The sequence below is a fragment of the Hyperoodon ampullatus genome (genome assembly GCF_949752795.1).
Source record: "Hyperoodon ampullatus genome assembly, chromosome: 1".
Lineage (NCBI taxonomy): Eukaryota > Metazoa > Chordata > Mammalia > Artiodactyla > Ziphiidae > Hyperoodon > Hyperoodon ampullatus.
In genome coordinates, this window is record NC_136914.1 from 199657723 (window position 1) to 199675266 (window position 17544).

The following is a 17544-nucleotide window of genomic DNA, read 5'->3' on the forward strand; positions in this document are numbered from 1 at the left end:
TAAAAGCAGACATGCAAGTCAGAGTTGAGAAGAGTGAGGTTCTGCCAACCCTTTCCTATCTGCAGATCTCTCTGCCTTTTTCTTAACAATGTAAACAAAGTAACCAAAAAGAGGGTGCAAGCTAGCTTAACTTGAGAAACTATCCCAACTAAAAAGTCAAGTGCCATTTTACCATTCTATTTATTTTCAAACTAATCTTCGCAAAAGATCACCTAATCCACAACAGAGAGACCATACTGATTTTCAAATGATATTTTATAATATATGGTGTACTGAGTTGAACAGTGTCCCTCAAAATTCATGTCAACCCAAAACTTTAGAATGTGACCTTATTTGGAAATAGGATCTTTGAAGAAGTAATTACTTAAGTAATTATTTATGATGAGGTCATATGGAATTAGGATGTGTTCTAAATCCAATGACTGGTGTCATTATAGAGAAAGAAGAGGGAGATTCAGGTACACAGACACACAGGGAGCAAGGCCATGTATCAATGGAGGCAAAGATTGAAGGGATGCTGCAATGCCAAGGCTTGTTGGCAGCTATTAGAAGCTAGAGAGAGGAATGGAATAGATTCTCTCTTAGGGATTCCAGAAGGAATTAAACCTGGCAATGCTTTGATTTCAGACTTCCTGAACTGTGATTGAAAAACATTTTTTTTGTTTGTTTGTTTTTTTTGGTATGCGGGCCTCTCACTGTTGTGGCCTCTCCCATTGCGGAGCACAGGCTCCGGACGCGCAGGCTCAGAGGCCATGGCTTACGGGCCTAGCTGCTCCGCGGCATGTGGGATCTTCCTGGACCAGGGCACGAACCCATGTCCCCTGCATCGGCAGGCAGACTCTCAACCACTGCGCCACCAGGGAAGCCCAATATTTGTTGTTTTATACCACTGAGCTTGTCATGATAGGCCTAGGAAACTAATAAAAATGGTAAGAAAGGAAAGCTTCATAAAGATGGTCCTTGTATCAAAAAGTTAGAAAAACCTTAATGTTCAATAATAGCAAAGTAGCTGAGTGAAATAACTTAGAGCAAAATCCCCTCCCCCAGTTTCTATTAACTTGGTAGTTCTAAATAGACAAGTAAAGTCCTAAAAACCAGCAGCTCCACTGATGGAGGGGGCTAACTTGATTCGGAATGAAGCACATATCCCAGGCAAGGCCAACATTTTGGCTAGCTTCAGGTTTTAACACTGGTAGGGGCAAGAAATAGACCAGCAGACTTGCAAGAAATGTAACAGGGAGATTTGGGGAATAAGAAAGCCATTGAGGATTCTGATAAGACCACAAATACCCCCTGTAGTCTGGAAGGCTGTGCATGCTCAGGAGGGACTGGAGAGGGCAGTAGCTATCCATGCATTCCCAGATGAATGTGAAACCTAGTACACTCATAAAGGAGACATGAGAAGGCATGTCAAAAAGTAAAAGCCAATCAGACTTGTAAACCGCCTAAATTTTGAAAGTGTTCCCAAACCCACACACAGATCTACTGGCAAAGGGTGAAAGCCTTATTAGCTCAAGGTAAACACAACCTCTGATCAATCATCATCTCACTATTAAGCTATGCTGACTCAGGGGCAACCCCTAGGAAGCTGGCCTTAAAAATAAAAAAAAATTTTTTTAAATAAAAAACTTAAGAGATACTGCAGCTACATGATGCAAGGGAGACAGACTCTATGGAACTAGTCCAGGAAGTGACTAAACAAACAAATGAACAGAAAAGAAAAAACAAAAATAACCTCTGGAATGGAGGATTTGGAATCCAGATATGCTCCAACATATTATCTAAAACGTATAGTTTTCAACAACAACAAAATTACAACATGCAAAGAAATAGGAGAGTGTGACCCATAAACAAGAAAAAAATAAAGAAAGAAAGAAACTATCTCTTAGGGGACCCAAATGTTTGACTTAGCAGACAAGGACTTCAAAACTGCTAGTATAAATATGTTTAAAGAACTAAAGGGAAGAATAAGAAATTAAGGGAAAGTATGATTTTATTGACTAATCAAATATAAAGAGATAGAAATTATAAAAAATTATCAATAAGAAACTTTGGAACTGAAATGATTCTTCACATACAGAAGAACACAATGAAATTAGTAGCTGAATTTTTACCAGAAATAATGGAGGCCAGAAGAAGACAGTGGGATGACATATTCAAAATGCCAAAAAAAAATGTCAACCAAGAATTCTACATGCAGCAATCTATCTTTCAAAACTGAAAACAAAATTTAGACCTTCCCAGAAAAACAAAGGACAGAATTCGTTGTGAGAAAATCTGCCTTACAAGAAATAAGAAAGAACGTCTTTTAGGATGAAAGGAAATGTCAGCAGATGGTGATTCAAAAGTGCACAAAGAAATAAAGAACACCAGTAAAAATAGTTACACAGATCAATATAAAAGACAGTTGAAAATATTCATTACTCAGCTCTTCACTAATTTAAATGACAGTTGCATAAACAAAACTATGAAACTGTATTGTTGGGCTTATAACATATAAAGATGTAATACTTAGAATAATAATAGCACAAAGGAAGGGAAAATGGAGTCTTATTGGAGCAGTTTCTACAGTTAACTGGAATTAAGTTAGTGTTACCCTAAAGTAGATTGTAATGAGTTAAGATGTATTATAATAAGCAACTACTAAGAAAATAACTAAAACAAAACAAAAAGAAATTAAAATGGTACCTTAGACAATATCCCTTTTGAATGAAAAGACAGTAAAGGAGAAACAGAGGAATAAAAAAAAATGAAATATATAGAAAATTGCAAGATGTCAGATGTAAGTTCAACCATATCAACAATTACATTAAATGTAAATGCTTGGAAGCAAGCAAGATATTCTTCAGTAAGTGAATGGATAAACAAACTGTGGTACATCCACACAATGGAATAATTTTCAGCACTAAAGAGATGAGCCATCAAGCTATGAAAAGACATGGAGGAAGCTTAAATGTCTTTCACTAAGTGAAAGAAACCAATCTTAAAAAGCTATATACTGTATGATTCCAACTATATGATATTCTGGAAAAGGAAAAAACTATGGAGATTGTAAAAAGATCAGTGGTTGCCAAGGGTTAGGGAGAGGAGGGAGGAATGAATAGGTGGAGCACAGAGGATTTTTAGGGCAGTAAATACTCTACATGATACTATAATGATGGATACCTGTCATTATACATTTGTCCAAACCCATAGTATGTGCTCACCAAAAGTGAACCATAATGTGAACCATAAATTCTGGGTGATTATGATGTATAATGTAGGTTCATCAGTTGTAACAAATGTACCTCTCTGTGAGGCATGTTGATAGTGGGGGAGGCTGTGCACATGTGGGGCAGGGGATATATGAGAAATCTCTATACCTTCTCAATTTTGCTATGAACCTAAAACTGCTCTTTTAAAAAGTCTTTTAAAAAGTTAATTTGAGCACAAAGAGACCTAGGCATGCACACACAGAGGGAAGGCCATGTGAGGACATAGTGAACCAAGAAGCCAAGAAGAGAGACCTCAGAAAAGAAAAAAAGATCTGCTGATAACTATATGTTAGACTTCTAGCTTTTTTTTTGTTGTTTAGGAAAAAAACCCCACTGCTTACAGGGAAATTTACAGCCTTAGACTCCTATATTAGAAAAGAAGGTCTCAAATCAATAATCTAAGCTTCTATCTTAAGAAAGGAGAAAAAGAAGAGGGAGCTAAACCCAAAGCAAGAAGAAAAAATGAAATAATAAAAATTAGAGAAGAAACCAATGATATAAAAAATGGGGAAAAACCAATTAAAGTAAAAGTTGGTTCTTTGAAAAGAGCAACAAAATTGATATAACCTTTGGTTAGACTGACCAAAAAAGAAAAAAAAAAAAAAGAGAGAAGACACAGATGACCAAAGTTAGGAATGAAAAGAAACATCATTAAGGATCTCACAGTAATTAAAAGGATAAGGGACTACAACCTTATGCCAATGAACAACTTTATGCCAATAAGTTACACAATGTATATGAAATGAAAACATTTTCAAGAAAGACACAAATTACTAAAGCCAACTCAAAAAAAAAAATCTGAATAGGCCTATAACAACAAAAAACATTTAATTAGTCATTATAATTATTTCCACAAAGGAAGCCCAGACTCAGATGGATTAATTGGTGAATTCTACCAAGTTTTTAAGGAAGAAATAATGCACAATTATTCATAAACTCTTCCAGAAAATTGAGGAAGAGGGAACAATTCCCAACTTATTTTATGAGGTCAATATTCCCCTGATACCAAAGTCAGACAAAGACATCACAAGAAAACTACAGATGAATATTTCTCATAAATATAGATTCAAAAATACCCAACAAGGGCCTCCCTGGTGGCGCAGTGGTTGAGAGTCCGCCTGCCGATGCAGGGGATACGGGTTCGTGCCCCGGTCTGGGAGGATCCCATATGCCGCGGAGCGGCTGGGCCCGTGAGCCATGGCTGCTGAGCCTGCGCATCCGGAGCCTGTGCTCCGCAACGGGAGAGGCCACAACAGTGAGAGGCCCGCGTACCACAAAAAAAAAAAAAAAAAAAAAAAAAAAAAAAAAAAAAAAAAATACCCAACAAAATATTTACTAACTAAAACCAGCAATATATAAAAAGTATTATAATATCATGACCAATTGGGATTTACACCAGGAATGCAAGGTTGATTTAATACCAACACCCAACTAATGTAAATTAACAGAATAAAAGACCAAAACCACATTATCATCGCAACAGATGCAAAAAAATCAAACCAAAACAAAACAAAAAACCATTTGACAAAATCCAACTCCCAATCCTGATAAATACTCTCAACAAACTATGAATAGAAGGGAAATTCCTCAATCTGATAAACAGTATCTAAGAAAAATCTATATACTTACTGGTGAAATACTGAATGCTTAATGGCAAAATATCATATTTAATTGAAACACTGAATGTTTCCCCCCGTAAGACTGGGAACAAGGCAAGGATGTGTGCTCTCACCATTTATATTCAACATCTGTATTAGAGGTTCTAGTCAGTGCAGTCAGGCAAGGAAAATAATTTAGGCATCTAAATTAGAAAGGAAGAAGTAAAACTGTCTTTATTCTTAGACAACATATCCTGTATATGGAAAATCCTAAAGAATTCACACAGGTAGGGGAAAATAAACAAGATCTAAAAATCAAGTTCAGCAAGATAAAAGATCAATATATAAAATCATTCTAAATACTAGCAATGCACAATATAAAAATGAAATTAAAATAATTCCATTCACAATTGCATCGAAAAGAATAAAATACTTAGAATAAAGTTAATAAAAGAAGTGCCAAACTTGTACACTGAAGACTACAGAACATTGCTGAGAGAAATGAAAAATTAAAGAAATGGGACATAATCTATGCTCATGGATAGGAGCAGTCAATATTATTGGGATGGCAATTTTCCCTAACTGATCTACAGATTCAATGTTCTCTGTTAAAATTCCAGCAGGCTTTATTAAGGAAATTTAACAAACTGACCCTAAAATTTACATGGAAATGCAAACACCTAGGAGAGCCAAAACATAAAGGAAGAATGGAGTTGGAGGACTTACATTTCCCAATTGCAAAACTCATTATAAAACTTGCAATCAAGACAATGTAAAAAAAAAACGTAGAGAATAGATTGATGGTTACCAGAGGCAGGTGTGAGGGTGGCAAAATGGGTGAGGATGATCAAAAGGTACAAACTTACCTTATAAAATAAATGTCACGGGGATGTAATGTACATCATGGTGATTATAGTTAACGATACTGTATTGTATATTTGAAAGTTGCTAATAGAGTAGATCTTAAAAGTTCTCATCACAAGATAAAAGTATTTGTAACTATGTGAGGTGATGGATATTAACTGAACTTATCATGGTGATCTTTTGCAATAAATACATATATCAAAAAAAAAAAAAGACAATGTAGTCCTAGTATAGTAGTCCAAGAACAGACATACAGATCAGTGGAAGAGACTTGAGTCCAGAAATAAACCCATTTGTGGTCAACTGATTTTTGACAAAAGTGTCACGAGAATTGAGTAAGGAAAGGATAATCTTTTAAACAAACAATGCTGGGACAATTTGATAGCCATATGCAAAAAGATGAATTTAGATTCTTACTTCTCACCATACTCAAAAATTAACTCTTAATGGATCTTATGCCCAAATGTAAGAGCAAAAACTGCAAAGCTTTTAAAAGAAAAATTAGGAAAAAAACTTTGTGATCCTGGGTTAGGCAAAGATATGATACCAAAAGCACAAGGAATAGAATAAAAAATTGATAAGCTGAACTTTATCAAAATTCAAAACATCTGAACTTCAAAAGGTGCCAAAAAGAAAATGATAAAATAAGCTATAGACTGGGAGAAAATATTTGCAAGTCATATGTTTGATAAAGATCTTGTATCCAGAATATATTTAAACCTCTTACAACTGAATAATATGATAACCCAATTAAAAAGGCAAAAGATTTGAGTAGACATTTCACCAAAGAAGATGTAAGAATGGCTGATAAGCACATGAAAAGATGCTCAATATCATTTGTCATTAAGGAAGTGCTAATTAAAGCCATATTAATATACTACTTCAAAACCACTAAAATGGCTATAATCAAAAAAATAGACATTAACAAGTGTTTCCAAAGATGTAGAAAAACTGTAATCCTCATTCATTGCTGGGGAAAATGTAAAATGGTACAGCTACTTTGAAAAGTAGTGTGGTGGTTTGTTTAAAAATAAACTTAAATTTACCATACAAACTAGCGACTCCACTCCTCTCCCAGGTATCTTCCTAAGAGAAATGAAAGTATATATCCACACACAGACTTGTATATGAATATTTACAGCAGCATTACTTATCACGGTCAAAAAGTAGAAACAATTCAAATGTCTGTCATCTGGTGAATGGAAAAGCAAAATGCAAGATATATATGTATATATAAATAGATAGATATCGATATAGATATATCTCTATGTAGATATATATATATACACACACGTATATATGAATATATATATTCATACATTGGAATACTATTCAGCAATTAAAAAGAATGAACTACTTTTACATGCTACAAAATGGATACATCTCAAAAACATGCTAAGTGAAGGAAGTCAGATGTAAAAGACTACATATTGTATGATTCCAGTTATATGAAATGTCCACAAAAGACAAATTTATAAAGACAAAAAGCAGATTAGTGTCTCCTGGGACTGGGAATGGTTACAGAGACTGACTGAAAACTGGCATGAGGGATCTTTTTGGAGTTATGGAAATGTTCTAAAATTGGACTGTGGAGATGGTTGTACAAGTCTATAAACTTACTAAATAGCATGAGAGTATTATGTAAATGGGAGTACGTGGAGAAAGAATAGAGAAGATAAAGGTGATGAAGGTGAGAAGCAGGCAGGGAGAGGGAAAGGAGAAAAATAAGCAGGTAAAGAAACTGTATATGTTTTCTCATCTTCCCTTCTCTTCCTCTTTCCCCCTCTTCTCCTTCCCTAAGCATCAAACTCTCTCCAACAAAAATACAGTTCTCTAAAGCTATGGGCTATGATGTAGCCTCATAAACAATTGGAAGTGTGTCTGAAGACGGTGGCTCAACCCTGTGTTTGGCCTTCACAAGACTATACCTGTTATATACACACAAATATACATAATAAAACTGTATAAATGGCTATACATAAATACATCATACATTTATCCACACAAACACAGACTAAAAGCTTAATAAATATTGAGTTAATGAATGAATTAATAAAGCTGGGCTGCCAGAATCATCATCTCTAAGGGGCTAAGTTTTATAAGGTCATAATTTTGATTTTATGAAATTGCTCAGTAGACATCAGGTTCCAGGGAACTGATTCATATAACTAAAATCAAACAAGAATAATTGGTGAATGTATAGGTCAGGCATAGGTATAAATATATGACACTGATTCAGTAATTAATTACAGTGGCTTTTATTTGTTCTCAGAAGTGGGCAGATCAATTTGGGGAACACACCTAATTTGGGAAACAATTCATAATGTAGTGTTCAATTAGAGATGCTGCATTATCTTCAGAAAATTTTTGTTAAGGATAGCCCTCTATAGAACAAACACCATCTCTCCGGAGCAGAACTGGATTAAATTTCTTATTCTACACTTCCAAGATTTGAGTCGCGGCTTCAAAATTTCCCCCTGCTCTTCCTTACTTTAGATTCACCAATGATTAAAAGAAATGCAAATAATTACAATCATCACCTAGTATTAATCAAATATAGAGTTTACAATTTATGACATTTAAGGAAACATTTTATATCTACAAAACATAGTTGTTAAAAATCTTGTATCAAGAAAGTCATTCTTTGACTTTGACATCCTAAACTTTCTTAATCTTCACCTCTTGATACTGGGTATATTTTGCTTTCATGGTCTGTAGCCCACACTATTCACTGATTTTAAAGGAGAAAAAAGTTTAGATACTTTAAACTTTAAAAAAGTTTAGTCACTTTAAGTTTAGATACTCCAGGAGAAACAACCAAAGAAATATCTACTTTAGTTTTTCCAATGTCAGATTTGCTCTAGAGATAAAGTACTTGTTAACAGGATGTGGGTATATGGGAGGATGAGAGAACTGACCAGTTCTATTGTCCCTCCCTAAATGTGTATATGATAGTTAAACTATTATGTCTGTCCAAAAAGATATGGTTACAAAAAAGAAAATGGATGAAAGATTGGAGAGACAAGTCCAAGCCAGGAGGATGATCAGATAATTTCTGAGGGGCAAGGGCCTAAATATACAACACAGAATCATTGTGAACAGAATACAATGGATATCTTAAGGGATATGATGCTAGCACAAGAAAAACGATCAGTAGTTGTAAAATGAATTAGAAGAATCAGCAAAATAAATCTTCAAACCCTAAAAGGTGTGTTTATTTGGGCAAACTACTTATTTGTCATATCAAAAAATAGAAATGCAATTTTAAAAATAAAAGCAAGGGGGCGGGGAAACAGACCAACTCTAGTCTTCTTGACTACAGACTCAAAAACCATCTATATCTACCTTGATAGAAATGCTCACAGGAACATTACCAGATACTTTCTACCTTATTGAATTTTTAAATTCATAAATTTGGTTATTTTTCTATCTATTGCTATCTATATCCCTATCTATTTTCTTATCTATGACTGTGCCTTTTCTCCTCTTCAAAAATGATTCTTTGTTTTTGTTAATCCTTGAAAATGGATTGATGATGATGGGAATCAAGTGTTGTGTGGCTAAACAACATTTAAAAAATGTAATTAGCTCCGTCTCTAAACTGTTTCGCATAATTTGGGGGAAGGATGGAAAGGGGCAGACTCTCAGTTATTTGGAACAGACATATATACAGAAAGATGCCTGTACTCTCCCCACCCCCACCAAATCACGTCAGTTATACTAATTAAAGATTTATTTAATTTAATAAGCTCCCAAATTCAGAGATGCCACAAACCCTGGAGGAATTATTCCCATCAGTCATTTGTAAGTAAGGTTTTTTTGTTTTTTTTATTAGTTTCTGCTTTATAACAAAGTGAATCAGTTATACATATACATCTGTTCCCATATCCCTTCCCTCTTGCGTTTCCCTCCCATCCTCCCTATCCCACCCCTCCAGGCGGTCACAAAGCACCGAGCTGATTGCCCTGTGCTATGTGGCTGCTCCCCACTAGCTTACGTTTGGCAGTGTAAATATGTCCATGCCGCTCTCTCGCTTTGTCACAGCTTATTGCTTTGGTCTTATCTACAACCAGCTGAGGTTCTTTTACAAACCAATTTTATTTAGAAATATTTTAGAAAGAAAACAAACGCTTTAGGCACAGCATGTATTCTCTAGCTCATCAGAGGCCCTACCACTCTTTACTGTCTTACACTCACCCGTTTTAAACATTACAGCTAATTGGTCCCTCATGACAGGTATAATGCCCTGTTTGGGGAATGCATTGTTTGAATTGTTTGAAGAATATTTTGCTGTGTTTGGAGAAAAGAGCTAAGCTGGGTGGAGTCTGACACTGGAGCAGGGTAAGGTTAGGTGGGGTAGTCATGAGCAGACAACATAAAATACCAAAGAATGTCAAGGAGCATGAAATAGAAGATACGATGGGGGAGGGATCAGTAAATGGCTTTGTCTACTATGTAATAATTTTGCCTCGTTCTAAGCTGATCACATCACTCTTGCTCTTGTCCTAGAACGTATGATACCTAGACTGGTTGGGAAGATGAAAAATCTAAGGCTACCCTAGTTATGCCCCCTGTAACCAAATTATCTTCAGTTCAGCTCAAGTCTCCATTTGGTAGCTAACTCTCCCCCAATTTCCCCCACTCCAGGGAAGGAAGAGAGAGCTACATTCCAGTTAATGGCTAGTGATAGGAAAAAAGACACTTGTTCTTATAAGATCCTCATCCCTTGCTACCTTATGAGAACTTCAAATTCTAGAGTGGAGTACATAAATACACACATGTGCTTGTGTATGTGTACACTGCCCCCCCAGCACACACACGGTGCTCCAAACAAACATGGGTTAGCTATAGATATACATGGCCATGGACAAAAATGTTATTATCAATTTGTAACAGTAATTTTAAGAGAATTCTTGGTTGTTTTGTTCTAAGGTTTACCAAAATGTCTTTTTATTAGGAATCAGAATATTTTCAATTTTATACTATCCATAATTTTAACTATAACCCATAGTAGTTGACTCAATAATATTAGAGACTCATGGAATCTACAGAATATCATATGTATCATACACACATATATATCACTAGGAAAAATAGTGTGATTTAGGAACATTGTGTGTTCGATGGAACATTGTTCCATGAGATGATAATAGGTCTCTCTCTCTCTCTCTCCCACACACACACTCCCACACACACACACCCACACACACACAGTGCAATGATTAAACAGGACTGGCTACATAATTTGCAGGGCCCTATGCAAAATGAAAACATGGATCCCTTTATTTAAAAATTAAGATGGCGATAGCAGAGCATTAAACCGATCATGGGTCTCTTCTAAGCATGAGATCCTATGTGACTGCACAGGTTGTATGCCCCTGAAACCAACCCTGGTTAAATGATTTAAGAAATGCTGGGTTAAAAAAATGTTATACAGATTTTATTGCAACAGGACTTCTCAAGCCTTTTACATGCTGATGTGCATTATGAACCTTCAAGAAGTACATATACTGTAGACCAGTTCCCAAATACACTTGACCAAACTCTTTTGAATTATTATAAGGGTCATCTTGTAGGACCAGTGTTCTATAGAAGATTGTAAATTTCAGCTTAGGCTGAGCAGATAGGTTGTATCTGGTTTAATATCAATTTGTTAATCATAAGTCACATTTGGCATTTCCCCTATATTTGGAATAAGGTAACTAGAGATAACTATAGATGCAAATGGTGGGCTTCACTAAATCTACTCTCCAACTGTTTGGTCTTTTACTATTTGGAAGGTCAACTCAGTGGTCAAACAACCCAAGTGTTTTCTGGGCCACAGTACTAGAGATGGTCTGAGCCATCTTATTTTTTACCCTTTATCTTGTCAATTCAGAGGAAACAACATCCTTACTTACCATTACCCAGTTCCCAAGAAATGTTGTACTTTTTACTGGCGCTGTACTTCAACAGACTCAGGGCACTAGAACTGTTCCAGGAGTTATTGGGATTACGACGCAGTGCATTTAGAGCAAATATCAGGTGGAGTCCAGAGCAATCAGCAAAGTTATAAAGTTTGTCTAGAGACCTGGCTGGGAAGAAGCAGAGAAAGGCTTGTAACTTTCAAATCAACATCCCAACAAAAGGAAAATATTAGCTACTACAAAAAGCCTTTCTATGAGCTTCCTGCTAATAGGAATTACACAGAGGCTTCCAAAAGGGACTATTACCTTTTGGTTCAGGGTACATTTCAAGGTGATTTTCAAAAGCAGCACACACAACTCCAGATAAAGTTTGCAAATTGACAACCAAATCTAGTCTATAGTATATTTTATCTGTTAACAAAAAATTGAATTGTTAACATTTAGAAATGGGAAGATATCGCAAACTAGCTAGATTTATAGTTTTTCTCAAAAAATCAGAAAATCTGGCACTGCTGGATCTATACTCCTTTATGAAATGATAGGAATATTGTCAGGAGACAAGGCCAGGAAACAATGACTGGCTGGGGAGTCAGAAAATAGCTCAACCTAGCAGCACTTCCAAAACAAATCTCACTCAATTTCACATTTCTAATATTTCTGAGAATGGAAATACCACAACTACTAATAGAAATATGTTCATTGTTAGGTTGATCCCAGATACCATGAATGCTATTTACCATATGTCCCATACCCATCCCATTCCTTCACGCCTATTGCCACCATTCTGGTTCTGGCTCTCATTTCCATTTGCATGAATTATTACAAGAATGTACTTGCCTGTCTGCCTCTAGATTCTTCCCAGATTGCCAGATTCATCTTCTCCCAATGAATTTCATTAGTTTCACTTATTCCTCAAAACCTTAGTGGATTTGCAAGACCTTTGTTTCCTTTAGTTCAAGGCCCCTACAATTCAACTATAATTTTTCCCCAACTTCAAGTCTCTCTATTACTGTCAAAGAATTCTTTGCAGGTGTTATCCAGTTCTATTTATTATAGAATCCCCTGCCCCACTGGCCTTTGCTCTGATTATTCTCATTCGTCACGCCTTTTCTTTCTCTTTTAAACATATCCAGATTTTACTTGTCCTTTTATACAGTGTTTCACAAAATATGGATGACATGATTTTAAGTGGTATACAGATTGAAAAAAATTTTTAGGTTAATAATTATGTACAGGAGTTCATATTATCTTAGTACTCATCATCCAAGTCCCTAGAGCAGGGTTTCTCAAATGGGATTCTGTGGAACACCATGTGGGGCTCTATAAGATATCATTAGGGGGGTCTGCAAAAGATGACACAGAGTGACCAAGGTGTCTCATAGCAGCTGTTATAGGTCTTTTAGTCCTATGAAGCAGGACCATGATCATTTGGTTGAATCCATTATCAGTTTTTGAAGTGGGATACAGGGTTGCTGCCATTTTTATCTCCATACATGTACAAGAAAGTGTTTTTTAAGAAGCATCAAGAAAAAGGACGGAAATTGTCTCATTTTAGTTGAAAATAAAATCCATGGGAACTTATCTCACATTAAACCCAGACTCAAGTAACTGAGCAACAAAAACAGCATAGTTTCATATTAAAGAAATAAACTTAATTATTAAAAGAAAAGGAAATAAACTTAATTATTTATTTTTAGTTCCAAAATAGTAATTAAAATTAAAATGCATTTTTAGGCCTATTAAAATGATCATCAAACCAACACATGTGTATACTGATCTTATAATTATCTACATAATCTGACCATGCCACTCAGTAAGAAAATCGTTTCTTTCAAAGTCTCATAGAAAATGTTTTCTTAGGCTATAATTTTATTCATATTGCTTTGACATATAGTTTTAGTAACTTTACTATTCAATACTGTTAATTTATTTTCATATTGAAAACCACATTAACATAAATTCATAAACCTTATTTAAATAACCTAACAAGCCTACCTTTAGAAAAATTATATCTCATTTTGGCTTAAACCAGTTAATTAACAAAAACATACTATGTTTGCCTTATAATTTTTCAAATTCATAAAAAGGAAAAAAAGGATTAATTTCAAGAACAAAACTTAATTACTTGTTCTTTTCTTCTTTTCTAGAAAGGTTGTCTAAAAGGTCATTTTCAGTTTTAAATAGGAAGGAAAAAAAACTAAGCTTACAGCTTACCATATATCACGTACCATACCTCAACAGCATTTATATGATAGAAATTTGTGATAATGTTTTAGCCTTACTTGGGTAAGGCACCAAAAATCAAGTATAACATTTTAAAAAGAAAAATTGAAGTTTATTGTATCCATACCACTGATCTTTTTGGGGGAACCTACAAAAGAATAGGCTAAAATGTCAGTCAAACTAAACAGATTCTCAGGAAAATATCACTCTATTTAAAAGAGTATTGGCAATTATTATTGGATTATAATATCTACAACTAAATGATTACACTGACATACCATGAGCTTTATATATAATTTTTATCCAGAAGTTCCCTGAGACTTGAGAATATTTCAAGTGTTTCTCTGATATAAAGTTTGAGAAGGCTGTCCTGGCGTTAAAGGATGCATAGGAAAATAAAAGTAATCCTAACACTAAAATATTCACTGTTGAGCTGAGAACTGACTTAAATATTCCTTCCACTTGGCAATATCCTCACTAATCAAAGCAATGATGTTTTTAGTTTGTCCAATATAAGGCAAACTCGGTACAAATCTGTTGCAAAGCCAAGTTGCAAATGTGAGAAAAAGACACAGGGTTTCGTGAGATCAATGAAAATAATGTTTGATAATTGCTTAACTCACATGCAAATACACTAATAAGTAAGGATCTAGAAGAATTTTAGCAGTTAACTGAACAAGAGAAAACTCACAAGAGTGATAATAAAACAGGTTGCTCAAAAAATAATTTTATTAAAAGATCATATGAGGCCTACTTTGATGTTTTTTAATACTTATGACTGTGACACAAAAGTTAAATTATTTTATCAGAAAAATACTCAATATTCAAATAAATATAATTTTGTTCATTCAAATTGTTCACAGTTGCAAAAACAGCTTATAATTTAAGTATAAAATGAAATACACTTATTTTCATAATTTTTAGTTTTATTTATAAACTAAAACCCTAATCAAACTTTTGCATCAAAATTTCATATGAATGATATTCTTTTTAGGTAGATTACTCCCCTTTAAGTGGCCTTTTTCTAGACCTAATTGTCTCCATATGACAAGGATTATCTGTGTTTGTTTCATATGTAATAGAAAAACATATATCAAACACAAAAGCACATCAAACCTGTGATTTTATGGATTTGATGGTTTAAGACAAGGAAAATGGTATTTACCAAAAAAAGTCAGTATAAAGAAAAATGTGGAAAAATAACAATATAGACAGTTTGTTAATATGGCAAAAATTGAGAACTAGAGAGCTAAAAGTTTGGGAAATACTTTGTGAAGGATAAAGTTTAAGTCCTGCCTTCTCCATGAAGCCATTCCTCAGTGAACTCACCAATCTGCCTACAGTGACCTCAGCCTTCTTTAAACTCAGGGTTTACACCATTTGTTGTCATCTGAGTGCCTTGTGACATTGTCTTACCTTGGGATTACCTCTTGATTTAGTCACTTCTCCAGAGTGAATGGCATGTTTACCCAGTTAAACTGTTAAGTTCCTTAAGGCTGGTACTGTATCTCATTATATCCTTCACAGCATCTATCAGAGAACAATTTCCTGCCTTAAAATCATGCTTAGGAGTTCACACAGCCCAAATCCTGTTTGTTGCATAAAAATGGTCTAGTAAGAAACTGAAAGTTCCCAATGAAAGATATGTATAATTATTATTATTGCTAGTTCAAGAAATATACCCTGAAGTTTATTTTAAAATGACATATATTTGAATATAGAGCATTCAGTAGGTGCTCAACAAATGTAATCTTCCTTGTAACATCTCCTGTCAGGTTCCATCCAAGCAAGCAGATACTTAAAGATGACTTCTACTCTCTCCACCAGAGGGTGCCAATGCCTTTATATCCTATAGTCAGGTTGTTTTGGCATCTCACAGGAACAGAACTTTAAGGAGTCTAGTCTAGCAGGCAATTAAAGATGAGGAGCTGGAGTCTTAGAGAGATGGAAAAGAGAGGCTTGGGAGTCATCTATATAGTGCTGAGAAAGTTGATGCTGTGAAAGTTCTTGAGAGTTTTGAAGGACAAAATGGTAGGACAAAACCTTAAAAAATGTCCACATATAAAGGTCAGGAAGAAGGAAAAAAAGGGGGGGACAGAGAATAAGGAAGAGAACCAGAAATGTAGAATTAAGGGACCCTAAAGAAGACAGTTTCAAGGAGGTGCTGGTCAGTTACAGTAGATGTTGGTGAGAAATTGAGGAGAAAAAGGAGAAAGAAGAAGTAAACTTATTATGGTTAATCAAAAAATGAGATTAGACTCTAGATTTAGGTTGGGGTGTGAACTTAAAGAATGAGTGGTAGAGAAAAAAGAATAGACTCTGGTACACTGAACTTACTTCTTGAAGTTCTGTGGCAACAAAAGGAAGAAAAGAAACAAAATAATGACTACAGTAGTACCAGAGATAGGTTAAAGTAAAAAAATCAAGAACCAAGACTGCAATCTGTCAAAACCCATTTTTTCAATGAAGCTAATCTCAGCTCTATATTACAAATGGATAAGGTCAATGAATTCACACTAAGGTGTAAATGATGGTCATTTTTCTCAGTTTCCTCAGCACTTGGCACTTTAAAAACAAAATAGACAAACAACAATCCAAAGAACAAAAAATAGGGTTCCCATTAATCTGAGCAACGAGATGGCTGGAATTTCAAGTAGGATTCATTCATTTATTCAACAAATATTTACTGAGTACCTACTATATGCCAGGAAATATTATAGTCTCCAGGGTTATAGCCATGAACAAAACAGAAAATAGGTCCTTGCGCCATGGAGTTTACCTCTAACGTGGCTGTAGTGGGAGTTGATGGAGTCTGTAAAGCAGGGTAGGGGATAGTAGAACCACTGGGGGTGGTATGTTATTTTAAATAAGCCTCATTGATAAGATTAACATTTGAGCAGAGACCCAATGGAGGTTAGGGAGCAAGTCAAGGGGATAACTACGGAAAGAATTCCAGGCAGAGGGTATAGTAAAGGCAAAGGCCTGAGACAGGTAAGAGACTGATGATTGTGAAGTAGAGCAATGGGGCCATTATGGCTGCCCCAGAATGAACATAAGGGAGAGAAATAGGAGATGAGGTCAGAGTGGCAGCAGGGTCAGATTGTGTAGGGCCTTACTGGCCATGGTAAGGACCTTGGCTCTTATCTTAAATGACACAGAAAACCACTGGATGGTTTTGAACATGACCAGATTTACATTTCAAAAGCATCACCTTGGCTGCTGAGCCAAAAAGAGACTACAGGGTGAATAGAGGGCAAAGGGAGAGCGAGGAAAGTAGTTGGGCATCTATAGTGATAATTCAGGCTAGAGATCATAGTGGCTTGGACCTGGGTGGTAGCAGCAGAGTGGTGGGAGTGGGTGGATTCCTGGGATGTTTTGTTTTTTTTTTCTTTTTTTCTTTTTTGCGGTACGAGGGCCTCTCTCACTGTTGCGGCCTCTCCCGTTGCGGAGCACAGGCTCCGGACGCGCAGGTTCAGCAGCCACTGCCCATGGGCCCAGCCACTCTGTGGCATGTGGGATCCTCCCGGACCGGGGCACGAACCCATATCCCCTGCATCGGCAGGCGGACTCTCAACCACTGCGCCACCAGGGAAGTCCCCTGGGATGTTTTAAAGGTAGAAGATTTGCTGAAGATTGGATATGGGGTCTGAGGGGGAAAAATAGTCAAGGAAAACTCAAGCTTTTGACTTGAGCAACAGA

General features: G+C 35.6%; 1 protein-coding gene across 4 annotated transcripts in view; it reads right to left on the bottom strand.

Annotated features, from left to right (window-relative positions):
• HPSE2 (heparanase 2 (inactive)) overlaps positions 1-17544 on the bottom strand; it is a gene marked incomplete at both ends in the record, with an annotated part of 561691 nt that overhangs the window by 229791 nt on the left and 314356 nt on the right. For 2 of the 4 annotated variants that reach the window (XM_079714944.1, XM_079714945.1), the window contains one exon: positions 11617-11790. The exons of the other annotated variants lie outside the window; for them this stretch is intronic. In XM_079714944.1, coding sequence (XP_079571070.1) covers positions 11617-11790 — 174 coding nt within the window. The remainder of the gene's footprint in view (positions 1-11616; positions 11791-17544) is intronic. 4 annotated transcript variants of the gene reach the window in all.